This window comes from Alligator sinensis, unplaced genomic scaffold, assembly GCF_000455745.1.
Source record: "Alligator sinensis unplaced genomic scaffold, ASM45574v1 scaffold940_1, whole genome shotgun sequence".
Taxonomy (NCBI): Eukaryota; Metazoa; Chordata; order Crocodylia; family Alligatoridae; genus Alligator; species Alligator sinensis.
In genome coordinates, this window is record NW_005842177.1 from 1,448,611 (window position 1) to 1,465,131 (window position 16,521).

At 43.7% G+C, this 16,521-nt stretch overlaps 1 protein-coding gene across 2 annotated transcripts in view; it reads right to left on the reverse strand.

The window, feature by feature from the left end:
• TEK (TEK receptor tyrosine kinase) overlaps nt 1-10,943 on the reverse strand; it is a 73,596-nt gene extending 62,653 nt beyond the window's left edge. Inside the window, exon 1 of one of the 2 annotated variants that reach the window (XM_025206966.1) lies at nt 10,538-10,943. In XM_025206966.1, the coding sequence (XP_025062751.1) occupies nt 10,538-10,589 (52 nt within the window). In that variant the 5' untranslated portion in view covers nt 10,590-10,943. The remainder of the gene's footprint in view (nt 1-10,537) is intronic. The other variant, XM_014521053.2, reaches the window with a different exon arrangement.
• Nucleotides 10,944-16,521: the final 5,578 nt, after the last annotated feature.

The window sequence follows — 16,521 nt, forward strand, 5'->3', positions numbered from 1 at the left end:
GGTGCCAGGAGCGGTCCCCCCCCCACCACGAGCTGTGCCTTCCTCTTATGCTGCCCCGCCCCAGCTGAGCAGGGGGCATGGCTCTGCCCCTCCCCCCATCCCCCTTTCCTCCCCCATCCCCTTCCGACTTACCAGCTGGAGGCAGCTCTCCACACTGCCGGCTCTGCTCCGTGCTGCGCTATGGCTGCGCACAGTACAGGCATTTATTGGCCAAATTATTGGCCTCATTGGGCCGATATCCAATATAGACAATTGTCTTTATATCAGTACCAATCTGATATTGGACCAGTGTATCAGTGCAAGCTTGTCCCATTCCTTAAAGGGATAATAAAAGCCTTTGCCAGTAGAGATAATGGAAAAATAAACCCAATGTTTTGCCAACCTTCCCCCCCCCCACAAACCCATCACCTTGTGATAACTTTGGAGGGTATTGGCTAAATTTGAAACTCTAAGTAAATATTTTGTCAAAATTCTGGAATTGAAAGATGTTCCCATATCTAGTGATGTAAAGATTCCTCATACAGAATTGGGCTATAAGTGCAGTTTAATGATAAACAGTTCTATTGCTTATTTTTATGTATTCTTGTCTATATTTAAAGACAATGAAGCATTTTTATGTCCTAAAGAGATCTAGATGCCTAACTTTTTCTGTGACTCAAAGATAACAATGACCCATATTATTTCACTTCTGAGTCGGATTCTTGCACCCAAACTACTTTCATGAACAAACTAAGTTCCATCCTGACAACTGTCTTTTTGCAGGAAAACAAAGCTGATACATCATTGTTTAGAAATGACTGTTGCTCAAATGGAACAAGGCTGCCTCCATGACTCAATAGCAAGAAAAGACCAAATTAAGACTATTGCTTATAAATAGCAGTAAGGAACAAAATATAACAAGTCAGATGCTTTAGAAACATTTGGTTGTAATCAGTGGAAAGAATCCCATTGACTTTTAGAGTTAACAATCTAAAGCTAACACCACTTGTTTCCTTCCTTTCTGTTTTCTACGTGTGCTTGGAAAACCCATCTACATGTGTATTGCAGTGGAATAAATTACTCTGCCATAGGATAGTACTGTCTCCGACAGTTATGCTGATGCCTGGATTCTATGGTATTGATTATATCTCTCAGAACACTGAAAGATCTTTGCTCTTGAAGCAGGAAAAGTTTGGCATTTTCCTCTGTTGGGATAAGTTATCATTGTGGTGATAACTCCCAACAGTAAGGGAGGCACTGGGGTCTGAGCCTGAAGAATAAAATCAGTTCTCCTACATTCTGGGGACATCTACATGAGATGCTTTACTGTACATTCGAGCTAATTACTGCATAGTAAGCATCACCGTCTACATGTGCTGACCTTACTGTGCAGTAATTTACTTCAAAGGGAATACTCACATGAATAATGGTTGCAGGATCAGATTCAAGTAGCTGTAGACAACACCATCACCATCTAGTGCTGAACTTACTATGCCGTAACTTACTGCACAATAAGGGTCAGCACGTGTAGATAGTGACACGTACTAGGCAATAATTAGCTCTATTGCTCAGTAAAGTGTCTCATGTAGGTGCACCCAGTGTAGAATACAACCAAATGTCTTGAAGGTTGATGCAAGTGGGAATTGCCATGCTCCTGTCAGCTCTGATCATGGTGCAGACAGAGATGAATATGTCTTATGGAAGGCAACCGCAGAGGAATGGTATATCAACAAAACACGAGAGGAAGGGAAGGGGTGTTCTCTACAGTTACATGTATCTGATCCTGCAACTATTATTCATATGAGTATTCCCTTTCCAGTTCTAAGACTGTTCTCAGAAGTAATTCTTGCAGGACCTAGACTTAAATGAAACAAACCATTAAATGGATGAAAAAAATTATTTTAAGGGAGAAAGGTTGGAAAATACCCATAGTTCAGCTGAATCCAAAGTATTTGTTTTGGTCTGTCTGTTCCTATTCTATGGAAAGTGGAAGTTAACTTAGTGTAGTTTATCTCTGAGTGTAACAGGGTTAAATTATCACGGTTTATTCCCACTGACCAGACGGTGGAAGCCAACAGACAAAATAGTTTCAACAGATCAGCTGATGTGTAATCATGAGTAGTAATCACCGTGGTCAGAATTCAGCCTGATATACCAGTCATGTTTGACACCCCTGACCTAAACAAATTGTCTTTGGTCTGCAAAGCAAATTGATCAAAAACAGCTGTTTAACTGCTTGGTGGCCATAGAACTTATCAGGGACAGTGGATAATAAATAGATTTTCAATGCAATCAGGTATCTGTTGCTTCTTATAGGCTGGGGGCAGAAGTTACACATAAACCAGTTTAAGTGATTGAAAACCAGTTCAAATGCATAATACAACCATGGGTTGCAGAAGGCTGGGGCTAATGAGGCTAAGCCCCCCCAAACATGGGGCAGTTTTGGCAGTGCAGAGGGCCACAGGGCAACTGGGCATGGACTCTGGATGGCTGCAGCAGGGGACACACAGCGGCACAGAAACCCAGCCACAGCCTTCACACAGTCAGGATTACAGCCTGGCAGCATGTGGAGCACTGCCCACCACAGCAGGCAAGTTTGTGAAGAGGAAGGGGCATGGGGAGAGCCAGACTGAGGCCCCCACAGTGCAGGAGGGACTGGAGCAGAGGCAGGGGTAGGGGCTGGGGTGAATGGGGCCCCAGGGTAGGTCATGGGACAGTTGGAGCCCAGGCAGCTTGCCCAGGGGTGTGTGTGTGGGGGAGGGGGGTTCTGCTGCTGTGCACACCCCAAGGGAGGCATGGGGGCATGTGCCCCCTGGACTTTTGTGAGAGGCAGAGGTGGGCTGCCACTGTGGGCTGGGTTCTGCATCCCACTGCTGCTGCCTTGAGAGCTGCATGATGCTATTTGCCTGCTGCCATGTGCCACCCTCACTCACTGTGGGGACTTAGATCTAAACCCCGCCATGACCTTTCCCTCTCCCCCTGCCCTTCCCTCCTCCACAGTCTTACCTGCTTGGTGGTATGTGTGTGTGTGTATATGTACTCAGCCCCCCAAATAATATTTTCTTTCTCTATGAACACAACAGAAGTTCAGTCCACATAAACTTCTTTCAAACTGGCTGAAACTGGTTTAAGATAAACCTGCATGGATGTCGTATCAGATTTAATTGATTTAGGTTAAATTAGTATATGGAAATTCTGTCCCAGATCCCCTACAGATTCAAGTTAGCTCACAGTCCTCCAGCATCTCAGGATGCTTTGCATCTCCCCTGTAAACCCTGCCTTGCAGTGTGGGCGGGCTAGCCTTGGCCCAGGGTTTTTGGTTTCTCCTCTCCAGTTTTTGGATCCTGTGTGCTCCAGCCAATCAGGGAGGTGTGCTCTAACGCGCCACACCCCCCCAGCTATTGGCGTGAGCCACTGCAGTCAGGTGAGTGCATGTGATGAAGAGAGGAAAGAGCCTCTTCACAGACAGGCTCACTAACCTAGTGAGGAGGGCTGTAAACTAGGTTCACTGGAGGATGGAGACCAAAGCCCTGAGGTAAGTGGGGAAGCAGGAGACCTGGAGGAAGAACAAGCGGAAGGAGGCAACAGGGGAGGTGCTCTCATTTATTTCCTGAGAAATCAGGGCAATCAACTAGTTACCTCAGGTACCTGTACACAAATGCACGGAGCCTGGAAAATGAGCAGGAAGAATTGGAAATCCTTGCACAGTCACGGTACTATGATGTGATTGGAATAGCAGAGACTTGGTGGGATAGCTCACATGACTGGAGCATTGTCATAGATGGGTACAAACTGTTCAGGAAGGACAGGGAGGGGAGAAGAGGAAGAGAAATTGCACTTTATATGTAGAAGAGCCATATGATTGCTCAGAGCTCTAGTACAGAGCTGGAGATAGGCCTGTTGAGAGTGTCTGGGTTAGGGTCAGAGGGGAGAGAAAGAAGGGTGATCTGCTGTAGACCACCAGACCAGGAGGAAGTGGTGGATGAGGCTTTCTTCAAAAAGCTAGCTGAAGTTTACCCATTACAGGCCCTGGTTCTCATGGGGGACTTCAATCACCCTGCCATCTGTTGGGAGGGCAATACAACAGTGCGCAGGCAATCCAGAAAGTTTCTGGAAAGTATTAGGGACAACTTCCTGGTGCAAGTGCTGGAGCAGCCAACTAGGGGCTGTGCTCTTCTTGACCTGCTGCCCACATACAGGGAAGAATTGGTGGGAAATATAGTAGTGGTTGGCAACTGTGACTACAAGATGACTGAGTTCAGGATCCTGAGGAAAGGAAGGAAGGAGAGCAGCAGAGTAACGATGCTGGACTTCAGAAAATCAGGCTTCAGCTCACTCAGGGAATTCATGGGCAGGATCCCCTGGGAAGACTGAGGAGGAGAGGAGCGCAAGAGAGCTGGCTGTACTTCAAAGAAGCCTTACTGAGAGTGCAGGAACAAGCCATCCTGATGCACAGGAAGACTAGTGAGTATGGCAAAAGACCAGCTTGGCTTATCAGGGAACTGTTCAGTAAACTAAATCACAAAAAAGGCAGCTTAATAAGAAGTGGAAACGTAGACAAATAACTAGGGAAGAATATAAGAGCATTGCTCAGGCATGCCGTGATGAAGTCAAGAAGGTCAAAATGCAACTGGAGTTGCTGGAGTAGTGGATCTCCAATTAAGCAGTTAAAATATATGCAATTTTTAAAATACCAGTATATAGTTGCATCATATAGTCTGATGAATTAGTCATAAATTCTGCAAATACATTAATATTTGCAAGGTAAAGGCCAAACCCAAAGAAAGGAACAAAGGCCACCAAAAAAGCATTTTAGAATTCACCAATATATTTGCTTTCCAACTTATGCTATAACCATGGGAAAACAACCATTTTGAGGTCCCAAGAGCTATATTTGCAAATTTAACTTCATTAGCCAGTCACCTTCAGTTAGCAACAACATCTTATATATTCAAAGTCACCAAAGGCATTCCAGCAAGGATGTTACTTTTCCCCATTTAAGCTATTTATTTATTCAACCAGGACAGTTACATGACCCTGGTAGTGAGGTTCCCTCTGCACTTCCCCAATATTACCATACTGCTGCTGTGCTTGAGTTTCTGACAATGATAAGTAGAAAATACCCCTGAAATAATTATTTTCTAGGTTTTTCCCTTTTATTATTATGAAAGTATTTTATTCCATCTAGGCTCTGTAACTCCACCCCTTACTTTTTAGAAAACTTGATTAAGGGACCCAGAACCCAAGCTGTGCCACCATTTCTTTAAAAAACCAATATTTTGTTGCCCATCAATTTAGGAGATTACATAGATGAGCTATAAAATTGACTGAAGTATATGGGAATCCAAGGGATTTGACTCTCCTCTTGCACTAGTATTATGCCAGTATAATTACATTAGTTTGTGGGCATTACACCAGGACAAATGAAACAAAAATGCTATGTCTTAATGAAACAAAAATCAGAACCAGTGGGTGCGTGTACATGTGCAATTAATGTGCCTGGATATACTCTAGCTCAATCTAAGCCAGAGTAAACTAATCTTGATGTCACCGTCTACACGTATATTTAAGCTGCAGTAATTTATTGTGGCATATGACAGCATCTGTGTAGATGCACCCACGTGCAAATGTTGCTGGGTGGATTTACTCTAGAGCAATTTCCTGCCCCCCACTGCCCAACTCACTGGGAGCAAATTTGCTTTTGGTCGGCCATCTACACCTGCAAGGTAATTTATTCTGTAGTTAACTTGCTACTTGCATTTGCCGCTAGCTGCTCCACCGGCAGATCAGGGCAGGGGGCTGAGACCTGCCCCCCTCCCCTGCAGTTCTTTCCAAGCCCCCTACCCCCGATTAGGGAGCTGGGGCTTGGAGCTTCCTGCTGCCAGGGTAGAGAGACATTGTCTCTGCCCAGCTCTGCCACTGGAGCCCACCCCAGCAGCAGGCAGCTCTTGGGGGCAGGGAACAATCTCCCATCCCCTGCCAGGAGACAGCTGTCTCCTAGCCCTCCCTGCCAGCCCCTGGGCTAGCATGCAGGGGGAGCTCCCCCTGGCTGCTGCAGGGGGCTGGTACAGGGCCAGAGGGGGTGGGAGTGGCTGCTGCCAGGAGCACCAAATCTTCTCCCAAATCACTGCACCTGTAGATGGCTGCCCAGTAATTTACTCTAGAGTAAACCCACCCCACAGCATTTGCACATGTAGACATGCCCGCTGAAAATCAAAACCCTTCCAGTATGTTTTGGGTAAAAAGGAGAGAGTTTGCACGTAGGATATTGGTGTTGGATGTGGAAAAAATCTCTGCTGTGCCTGATTCAGAGTACTGCTTTATAACCGATATCACATTGGATCAGGCAGTTCAAGGAGTTGCACTAAGGTCTCCTACACTCCAGTGCACTATCCTGGCCACCTAGATCACTTACTCCCCAACAATCCAGATGAAAGTTTTGTGGAGACCGATACATCTATGCAAACCATTTTGGCTTTAGTAAGCAGCCAAAAATTCACCAAAACAAAATTTCAACTCATACCTTCCAACCACTTCTAATCATACCCATCTCCTTCTGAATATAATGGCACTTCACTTTACCTTTTTGGGTGCAATTATTTAGGGCCTAATGCAATGCTTCTTTGCTCCTGCTAATCCCAGATGCTGGAACTGTTCCCTGGGAATATTGGTGGCAGCCCTAAATTAATATGTCCCTTGGGAGCTGCACTGGGCATTTAAAGCAGTCTGTTCAGGTTGCAGTTGTTGTTTTTCATTACCTATCTTTCCAGTCGGATAGCAGTGTATCAGGTTACATCTGGAAGGTTTTCTTTGCAACCAGATAGTAAATCTATCTTAGAGCCGTGATCATTTAGACAGATCTCCTGCATACAGTTATGATATTTACTCCAAGTCACACTCTTGCTCCTGACTTGTAGCAGGCTACGGAATTTCAAACAGCTAGTCCTGCATCATGACCATAACTTCTGGATTGTCTGGAGAGTCTCTCTGAAAAAAAAATCTACAGAAACTTGTCTGCATCACTAGAATAATACCAGGACACTGTTTTGCCATCTCATGTAACTGATCAGAGGATTGCAAACAGATGGACTTGCTAGATGCCATAAACCACACACATCTGGAGAGGAGGAACCAAAAACGCTAGCCCTTTTCCTCTGTTGCAATACAATCCAGATTAGAGCTTTTTACACAAATTCAAGAGTACTTAAATTGTTTGCTGAGGGCCATTTCAAAGTAAAATATTTTTTATAGTTTCATAGTCTATTAGTTATACTGAAATCGCTGACATCACCAATCTCAATCTAAACCTGACTATTTGCTTCAGTTAGGACACACTTGGCAACCTACAGCTGTCCAAGCAGAACATATTTCAAGTTCTCTTTGACACTGGCAAAAACATAAGCTTTAAAGCTGTGTATTATTTTAGCTTATTTCTCTGGTGATTCCAGAAGCAAGGCAAGAATAAGAACCCTATTGTCAAATGTCATACTGGCTAGAGATACCGAAGAGAACTTTACTTATGTTTCCCTTGGTTTAAACTAAGGGGGAGAAAATGTTTCACAAAATGAAAAAAACAATTCTTGAAACCCAGGACTATTTTAACCATCCACTCTGTGCAATGAGCACTTGTGTAGTTGTATGCCTTGTTTTGACATATCTATATTATAATACTATCTTTAATATACTTTTATGTATGACTACATATTTTAATTACATATATGTGAGGGATATATTTATACACATCATAAGATAAATAATTATTTGTAATTTGTGTTATGGTAGCATCCGTATACCCCAAGTAGGGATCAGAGATCCTTTTGTGATATATACCTCACATTGGATACATAAATAATTATCATGGAGTTATTTATTTTAGTGATGTTGTAAAGTTGCTTTTGGTGCATCTTTTCCTGGGTGATCAGAGTAGCTTTTAGGTGGTGCCACCATATATGGATTAAAATGTAACAGATAAAAATGAATCAAAATTATTCTTGCAGTTAGAGACCCATTGGTTTCTCCCACTCCTGGTACTAAGCAAAACTTCACAGATGCAGTTCATCCTAGTGGCCTGAAAATGTATACGCTTCCTGCCAGGAACAGTTTGTAAAATTAATTAGAAGTTGTTCCTAATTACTGTTGGCTTTCCAAAGGTTGTGGCTTCCATCTTGCTGGAATGGAGCTCCAACACAATACCAAAACCAAGAGGAGAAACTGTGATTAAGAGCCTTGTCACAAGTTCACTTACAACAGTTTCAAGCCATTTGAATATAGTGGCCTATTAAAGTTAGTACCTGTTAGGAGATAACTCTTGCCTGAAAGGAAACAACTTTGCAATGCCATGAAGGCACTTCACATGTGCTAAACCGCTTGAATGTGTGTCTACTTGCATTTTAACTGCACTTAGCAAGAGTCAGTTTGAATGTGCAATACCAACCTAAATTTCCAATCTGGCTGAGAATCTTATTACTTATTAGAAGACAAGCGATGCTGTTTACTCCAAACATATCCTTGCTTGGTCCATTAACATTAACAGGTGAGCAATGAGAGCTGTGCCCACTCAAACAGAGACAGTCTCAGGCTATGAAAATGGAATTTTCTTCTAAACTAGCTTATGTGTCCAGGTTGTTTTGATCCATTTTCTTCATTCAACCTCTCATGGTGGTTCATGGGCAAAATGAAGAGAAAAACAATCTTAGCAAGGGCAAGCATGTTCAGATGCATGGCTTTATTTAATGTCCAACTCTGGAGTTAAATCTAACCCTCTTGTCAGAATAAATGGAGATGTGCTTTGGATTGCCCAAATGTCCAGTGTGGAAGAAAACTACACAATTTATCCCATCCTTTCTTTAACAGCATCTTGTGTAATGGACCCTTTTGGCTGTGGAAGATGATGAAGTGCTGATATAAGGAAATTAAATTACAGTGTATTTGATGTAACTAGGAACCAAGCCCAGAGGCACAGTCCCCACCTTAGAACAAGGGTGGAGTAGATCAGCAGCACACCCACAAAAGTCCACCATCATGTAGGAAAAGGTTAAGTCAGTTCACAGTCTGTCAGTCGCATTGACTTTAATGCCTCTCCTGCTTAGGGAATGTCAATACTGCTTTCCTGGACTCCGCCTGTTGTATCTAGAGGAAAGCGGGTTAGCATTGTCTTCCACCGCTAGCCCCAGGAAACATGATATCACACTTGAACAAAAGTGGGAAAGCTGACAGATCTATTGAGATGGGTGTGACTCCAGTACACACCTAACTGGTCAAGCCCTGTGGAAAAGGCTGTGACTGGCAGCTCTTCAATACTGAACTCACATGAGCATACTGTCCACATTTATTGTTAATCTGCATAGCTAGCCTTTGTTTCTCTCACATTCCAATGTGTTAATGAATTTTACTTGCTTCCTGCAGAAAACAGCGTGTGCAATATGAGTTTGCTCTGGGGAAGGGAGATTCAGGGATGATTAGTTTCTGAGCAAAGGAGCTCAGATAAACTGAAATTTTCTTTTTAGTTTCTCTGTTCATAATGCTCAGGGGATTCTCCAACTATCCCTGAAGTCAGTAATGAAATGAGACATGAACTGCTCTAAAGCTACAACTAGCAAGACACTCACATCGCAAGAGAGCAGTAAATGATATATAGTAATTATGTAGTGATGCACACATATCCACACTCCAAATTTAAATTTAAATTTTTGTATGCATATATCTTCAGACTTTTCTAAATACTTAGATGCTATTTCTAAATTTTTTTTACCTGATCAATAAATTGTAATGCAAGTTATACCACAGTTAAACATTTTTTCCTTTGCTGTTCCCTTCTGTTTCTTACAGTAGCATCATGTGAAGTTGTACTGCATGTGACATTTAAACTAGAAATGTCCTGTCACTATCAAAATGAGATTTGAAGCTGAACTTTTAGGAGTGAACAAGGAACAAGAGTTCTGCTGTAAAGCTATCTCAAGGTCTCTCAGGCTTGTTTCCCTTTCCCAGGCTTTGTTTTGTGTGTCGTATTGAGGAGACTTTCTAGAAGATGGTCAGACGGAGATGCCGGCAAGGAAAGCATAGAATCATAGAAAATTAGGGTTGGAAGGGACCTCCAGAGGTCATCTAATCCAACTCCCTACTCAAGACAGGATCATTCCCATCCAAACCATCCCATACAAGTCCTTGTCTAACCTATTCCTAAAACTACACAAACAACTTTGTCACACAGTACTTTAATGCTGAATGACTGAAAGCCCATGGAAAAGGATAGGCTTCCTTGTGCTTCAGAAAATGATCATCTTTGAGTAAAGCATCTCTGACCTTGGAGATTACCATGATATGAAATAACCTTTTCATTAATGAAATTATAACTTTACATTTAGTGCTTACAAGATCTGCCTACTTGCATGCATTACCCTCTCTTCATCTGAGAAATCTTTATGTAGGCAAAGTCAAGATCAACAATTAAGCTAGTAAGGATAACTCACTAAAGCAGGGATTTAAGAAGTGAGCCCCCCATGTATTGTGAGAGAAACAGTAGAGCTGTGGCATGGCAGAAATTAAAATGAAGTCTTACCTGAAATCATCAGGCTGAATCCATAGAGAAGTAAGTGTGCTAAAGGGTCCATGCTTTCCAAAATGTATCCATCCAGTTTCCACAGCAGCTCATGGAGTTAGGAATATCCTTTAACAGAGTATACCCTTCACTGGTTATTCTTCACTTGCATGGTACAAGGGCTGTTGTTTACAAGTCAAAGGCAAAAACTTGCAGTGCAGGAGCAAACTGCAACAGTCTCATTGCTGTCTGAGTACAGGGAGTTTAAGTTCCTTTTTCCTGTTTCCTTTGTAGATTAGGATGGGAAAGGCAGGATCTTAAAGGCATTTTGTATCAGCAGGATTGCGAGACACTGCAAATCCTATCCATCTAGCAATATATCAAAACACTTATCTGCGGCTGCTGGAGAGGCAGAGGATTAATCTCGAAGAACTGGCAACAGGTCATGGTCAGCAATGTCAGCAACAATAGTGGCATCCTCCAGTAGGCGGGATACCGTGAATAACAAGCCCTCCACCTATGTATGGTATGTGGAAATTGTGATCCTGGCCCCTGCTCAATGTACAGATTTGCTAATGGCACCAGAGGTCTCTATGTTTCAGCACTTCAGCAGAGGGCTTTCAGGATATAATAATCTTTTCATTTATGTATTTAATTCATGCAGAAGGTGACTATTACAAGGCAACTAACCATCCTGCCATAAAATACATTAAAGAAGCATTAACAAAACAACCAGTCAGATCCAATACAGACCAAAGCCAAGGATAACCCCCCCCCCCCCCCCCCCCCCCCCTGCTTCACCCATCATCCCCCATTTGGTTATGAAGTTTACTGGAAAGGGTTTTTTTTTTCCATTCTGAGATGGGAAACAGATTAAAAAATTAGATGTAAAAATAAATTGCAACTAGAGTTTAATTACTTCAATGGAACTTAAGCTAAAGGGGCTGTGGAACAAAGTTAAAATTACAAACAATAGACAAGAGTAAAGCCTATGAAACAAAAAACATGAGAAGCAAGTTAAAAAAAAACAATCTAACAAATAGAGAGGCAACACCCAGAAAATCAAACCACAAGTGCTGTATTTGAAAGAACTCTAGTCTTGTTGACATGCTAACATCCAGAATGATTTTTAAAGGGTGGCAGAGACATTGATTCTTCACTTCTTTTGGAAAATGGGTTCTGGGCCTGATTATTCTTCCACTGAATTCAAAAGAGAACCCTTTATTGCCTTCCATCAGTGTGAGACTGGGTCCCAGGATAGCTTTTGCAAAGGATTTCCAGTTCTTGAGACACGTAGAGGGAGTATAGTTGTGTGTCACAGAGAAAGCTGCAAGTAGGCTGGCTCAGAAGGTGTTGAATCATTCCAGTTCTCCTATCAAATATAGATATTATATAATATATCTGATAGGATAGGATACATAAATATCTATGCTATCAGAGGTAGACTCCGTTTTTTGTTCAATCATTCCCAGTTCTCTTATCATATATACAATGTCTTCATAAAGTCCTTGTGCACTTTTAAACTTTAATAACTTAGCTTGTAGGTATGATAGAAACAATCTGTAAACAGCATTTAAAAGCAAATTTATTAAAGTTTTTGGACAACTAGAGTACACAATGCTAGACTTCATAAGTAATAATGAATTTATTCTTAAATAAGATGGAGCTCTGTGCCACTATGCTCTGAATGTATGACAGTTCCTAAATGACATTTTCCCAGTGAGTGGATAGGCAGAGGTGAACCAATTGCTTGGCCACCTTGTTCACCTGACTTGTCGCCATTGGACTTCTTCTTATAGGGACATGTTAAAAGTGTAGTTTACTTGTCAAAACTACGTCCTTTGGTGGAACTTAGGGCTAGGATCACCAATGCAATTAGTGAGGTAACTCAAGAGCAACTGGGAAATGTTTTCAAGGAGTTGGAAAATCAGATTGAGCACTATATCATGATGGATGGTGGTTATGTTGAAGTCTAGCATTGTGTACTCTAGTTGTCCTAAAACCTTAATACATTTGCTTATAAATGCCATTTACAGATTGTTTCTATCACACCTACAACCTAAGTTATTAAATTTTAAAAGTGCACAAGAACTTTATGAAGACCCTGTATATGATAGATAGATAGATAGATAGATAGATAGATCCCAGAGCAGCCAATCTCATGTCGTTTTGAGTATATATGATTAGTAGTAAATTACCCAACAACAATGACCGGTGGGCAGGGACACAGACCTGCGTCCGTCCCCCACCCCTGGGTCTGGGTCTGGGCCCGTCTCCCCCCTGCCCCTGGGTCCAGGCCCATCCCCACCTCCCCCCACAGGTTCGGGTCTGGGCTCATTCCCCCTCTCCCCCTCCTGCCGGTTTGGGTCCAGGCCCATGCCCCACTTCATATCTGGGCCCATTCCCCCCTTCCTCTGTGCCACACCCCTGGAGGAGCCACTGGGCTCTGATTGTCCCATGACCCACCCTGGCCAGGGCCCCAATCACCATGAATAAGGCCTGGGCTGGGCTGGGTCATGGGGCAAACAGATCCCCATGGCTTAACCAGGAGTGCAGCCTGTGGCCCCCCAGTCTGTGCATGGGGCAAGGGCAAGCTGCAGTGGCAGGCTGTGCTCAGCCTCTGTTCCCTGCCCCACTGCTGCTGCATTGATAGCAGCATGGCGCCATGTACCTTGCTGCTTGACCCCCGCAGTGGTGGGACTCACATGGCACTATGCCTCTGTCAAAGTAGCAGCAGTGAGGCAGGGAGCAGAGGCTGAGCACAGCTCACAGCTGCAGCCCACCCTTGCCCCGTGCACAGACTGAGGGGCCACAGCCCCCAGCTTTGGCTTCCCTGTGCCGTGCCCCTGGAGGAGCCGACGGGCTCCATTTGCCCCACGACCTGGCCTGACCAGGTCCCAGTCACCATGAATGGGGCCCCACCTGGGCCGGGTCATGGAGCAACCAGAGCCCCGCAACTCATTCAGGGGCATGGCATGGGGGAGCCAAAGCGGGGCACATGCCCCCATGCCCCAGCTCCTACTGCATCCGGCCCTGTGCAACCCCCACCTCCCACTGCCCCATCCCACACTGCCTCCCAGGAAGGGGAATCTTTGTAGAATCCAGATCTATTATTTACTAGTAGCCCTGATGTATAAGCAGACTGAATCAGAATATGTGCTATAAATACCCACAAATTCTGGGGTGTTTGAAAACTGATTGCAATTGAAAAATATGTACACAGAACTCATTCCTAGCATGAATTCTAATCTATTTTCTTTATCTGTTGTTTTTATTTGCTCTTCATTTTAATCAGTTTTAGCAAGGATCTGACTTTGAAAGGGGTTTGGTCATTGGTCTACAACTGATGTCAAGCTAAGATAATCAAATCATCCTCCCTACATCATAAAGTGATCACTGGAGAAGGCAGGAGGGAATTCTATCCTTCCTACATTTATAAGCCAATTAGTAGATATAAAGTAATATGTAAAGGCTATGGAGGGTCGTAACGATACAGCATGCATAATCGAATAGGGCCATTACAGAAGTAATTAATTGTCCTCTGAAGCATTAGGTAATAACCATTTCAATAATCACTGAAATGTAACCACCTCTAGGGTGAAGTATGCCAACTGCTTAATAGCACATAGTAACCATATGCAGTACTTATGACAGGTGAAGGATACTGTATCCAGCTGAAACTGCGGGGAAAGCAGGCAATTATCTGAGTTAGAATTTACCTGGATAATGCTGTTATTATAGGTACCAGAGCTTATCATACCATCTAGTAAACTTCACTTTATTTGTTTTTAATAAAAGAATAAAGCTTGTGAAATAACTGCAGCATTAGGACCTGTGTTTCATTGTAAACATGTGCTTAGAGCTATTCCTGTTTGGAAAAGTACTTGTGCACCTTAATGGACATGCTTTTTAAGTTCCACCATAATGAAAGTTAGGTGTGCACTTAAGTGTTTTGTTGAATTAGGTATTAAATAGTCTTCCTTCTATGTATTACTAAGGATGCCTCAAAATCACTTTTCCATACTTTGATCTACATTTCACTTATTCACATAAACTGGCAAGAACTCAAACCTAACTGTAAGTCATTGCCAGATTCTTAGCTGTTCCATTAAAGATCTCAGGACTGAATAAAAAAAAAAAAGACTTAGGCACCTGAAACTTCAGTGTTGCAGTACTTATTAGATGCCTGACCACATAAGTGGTATTCAGAGCCCTCAGTTAGGCTATGGGCATACGATCTTTCATAGTGCTACAAAGAGTATGGTATTTTGTAGCCCTACAAAAATAAAACACTGTAGGGGAATGCATGTGCACACAGCCCCTTGGCTGGAATGCTATGAAGTCACTGTGGCTGCATCTACATGAGACACTGACTGTGCTGTTGTTACTGTGCAGTCATTTAGTACTTGCATATCCAAATACTAAATGACTGCGTAGTAACTGGAGTTAATGTGCAGTAGCATCCTCACATGGCTTTGTGGTGATGTTGACTGTGTAGTAGCTCATCAGTACTGCACAGTAGTTCATTACTACTGCGTAGTAGCGTCACATCACAGTTCATGCCCCGTGACACTACTGTGCAGTAGGTATGAGCTACTGTGAAGTGAGCATCTTGTGTAGACATGGCCTGTGAGGTGTGCTCTCCAAGTAGAAGGATTCTCCTTTGCTCCCCTGCTCACAGGGGAGCCAGGCAATGAGCCCAATCACTGACAGCCTACCCTCTCAGCCTGCCAGGGAAGATGGGCAGGCTGTCAGTTATAAGTTGACTTCAGTCTGTTGCCCCCAAACTAGAAGCAGCAGCTAACAAAAATAGCTCTCCATCCCCTCCACCACTGCCTCAGGGGTGGTGAGCAGAGTTGCTCGTCTTGTCCCCCACCACCCTCATGCATGGTGACAGGGAAAGGGGGGTGGGGGGGCTGTGTTTGACAGCTTCTGCCTGCTCTCAGCAGGGGAGAAAGTGGCATCAGCTGTTTGGGCTGCTTCTGAATTGTGGGGCAGCCCTTAGATGATCCAACTGCGGGAAGCCTCCTTAGCTGCTGGCAGCAGGGATACCAGCTGTTGCCATACCAGTGGTAGCTGGGTGGGCTGTCAGGGAGCCAGCCAATCTTCACCCTACTCCTCAGAGTGCAGGGAGGGAGAATGGAGCACTATGGGATGCTGGGGGTTCAAGAGACCCTCTGTAGCCCTATATATAACTTGCTACATTACATGTAGTGTTACAAAATGTAGCACTTCAGAGTATTTCCTGTTTCAAACAGGAAGAGTTCTGCAGTGCTTGTGCCACTTTTGCAGCACTACAGACAGTCTGCATGTGTGTACACTCACATTCTGTAGCACAACAGGGCATTTGTAGCATTACAAATGTAATGAGTGTCCACAGCCTTAAGCACCTCTGCCTCTTGTACAGTGCATGGGAAGAGTTAGGCACTGCAGAATAGGATGCAACAAGTTAAAACAGTAAGCAGGGAGCTACCTTAAATCATCCACCTGAGCCAAGCGGAAGTCCTGAGACTTGGGGCTTATCTTAAATCCAGCCTCTTAAATAGGACAGCACCTCTGTCCTCTCAGCATGGAATTCTCTTCTGGAGGTAGGTGCTCACTACCGCTTACAAGTACTGAGCAAAGTTCACACATTTAAAATGTGGCAGTGATGCTGCTGCCCAGTTTTTATACAGCAGTGTAGAACAGTCACCAAAGATGTGAAAGACCTACTTTCAATGGCCTCCTCAGCCTGATGGAGTTCATTCATTTTCCTCCACCTCCTGAGAGGGTGCCCTGCCCACCAGCATATAGGTTAATCTGGATGAGAGGGATGAGAGGACTCTCTCTCTTCCCCCTCCCCCCCTCCTGCCCCCGCTTTGTTGAAGCAATGCCACCAAACAGCAAAGAATGCAAGATTCATTGGGTTGGAGGGAAAACGTGCACCAGAAGATACATGATTCTAGCTTAGTGCAGGGGAGTCCAATTCATTTGGTCCGATGGGCTGGATCCCGACCAGGGGACTT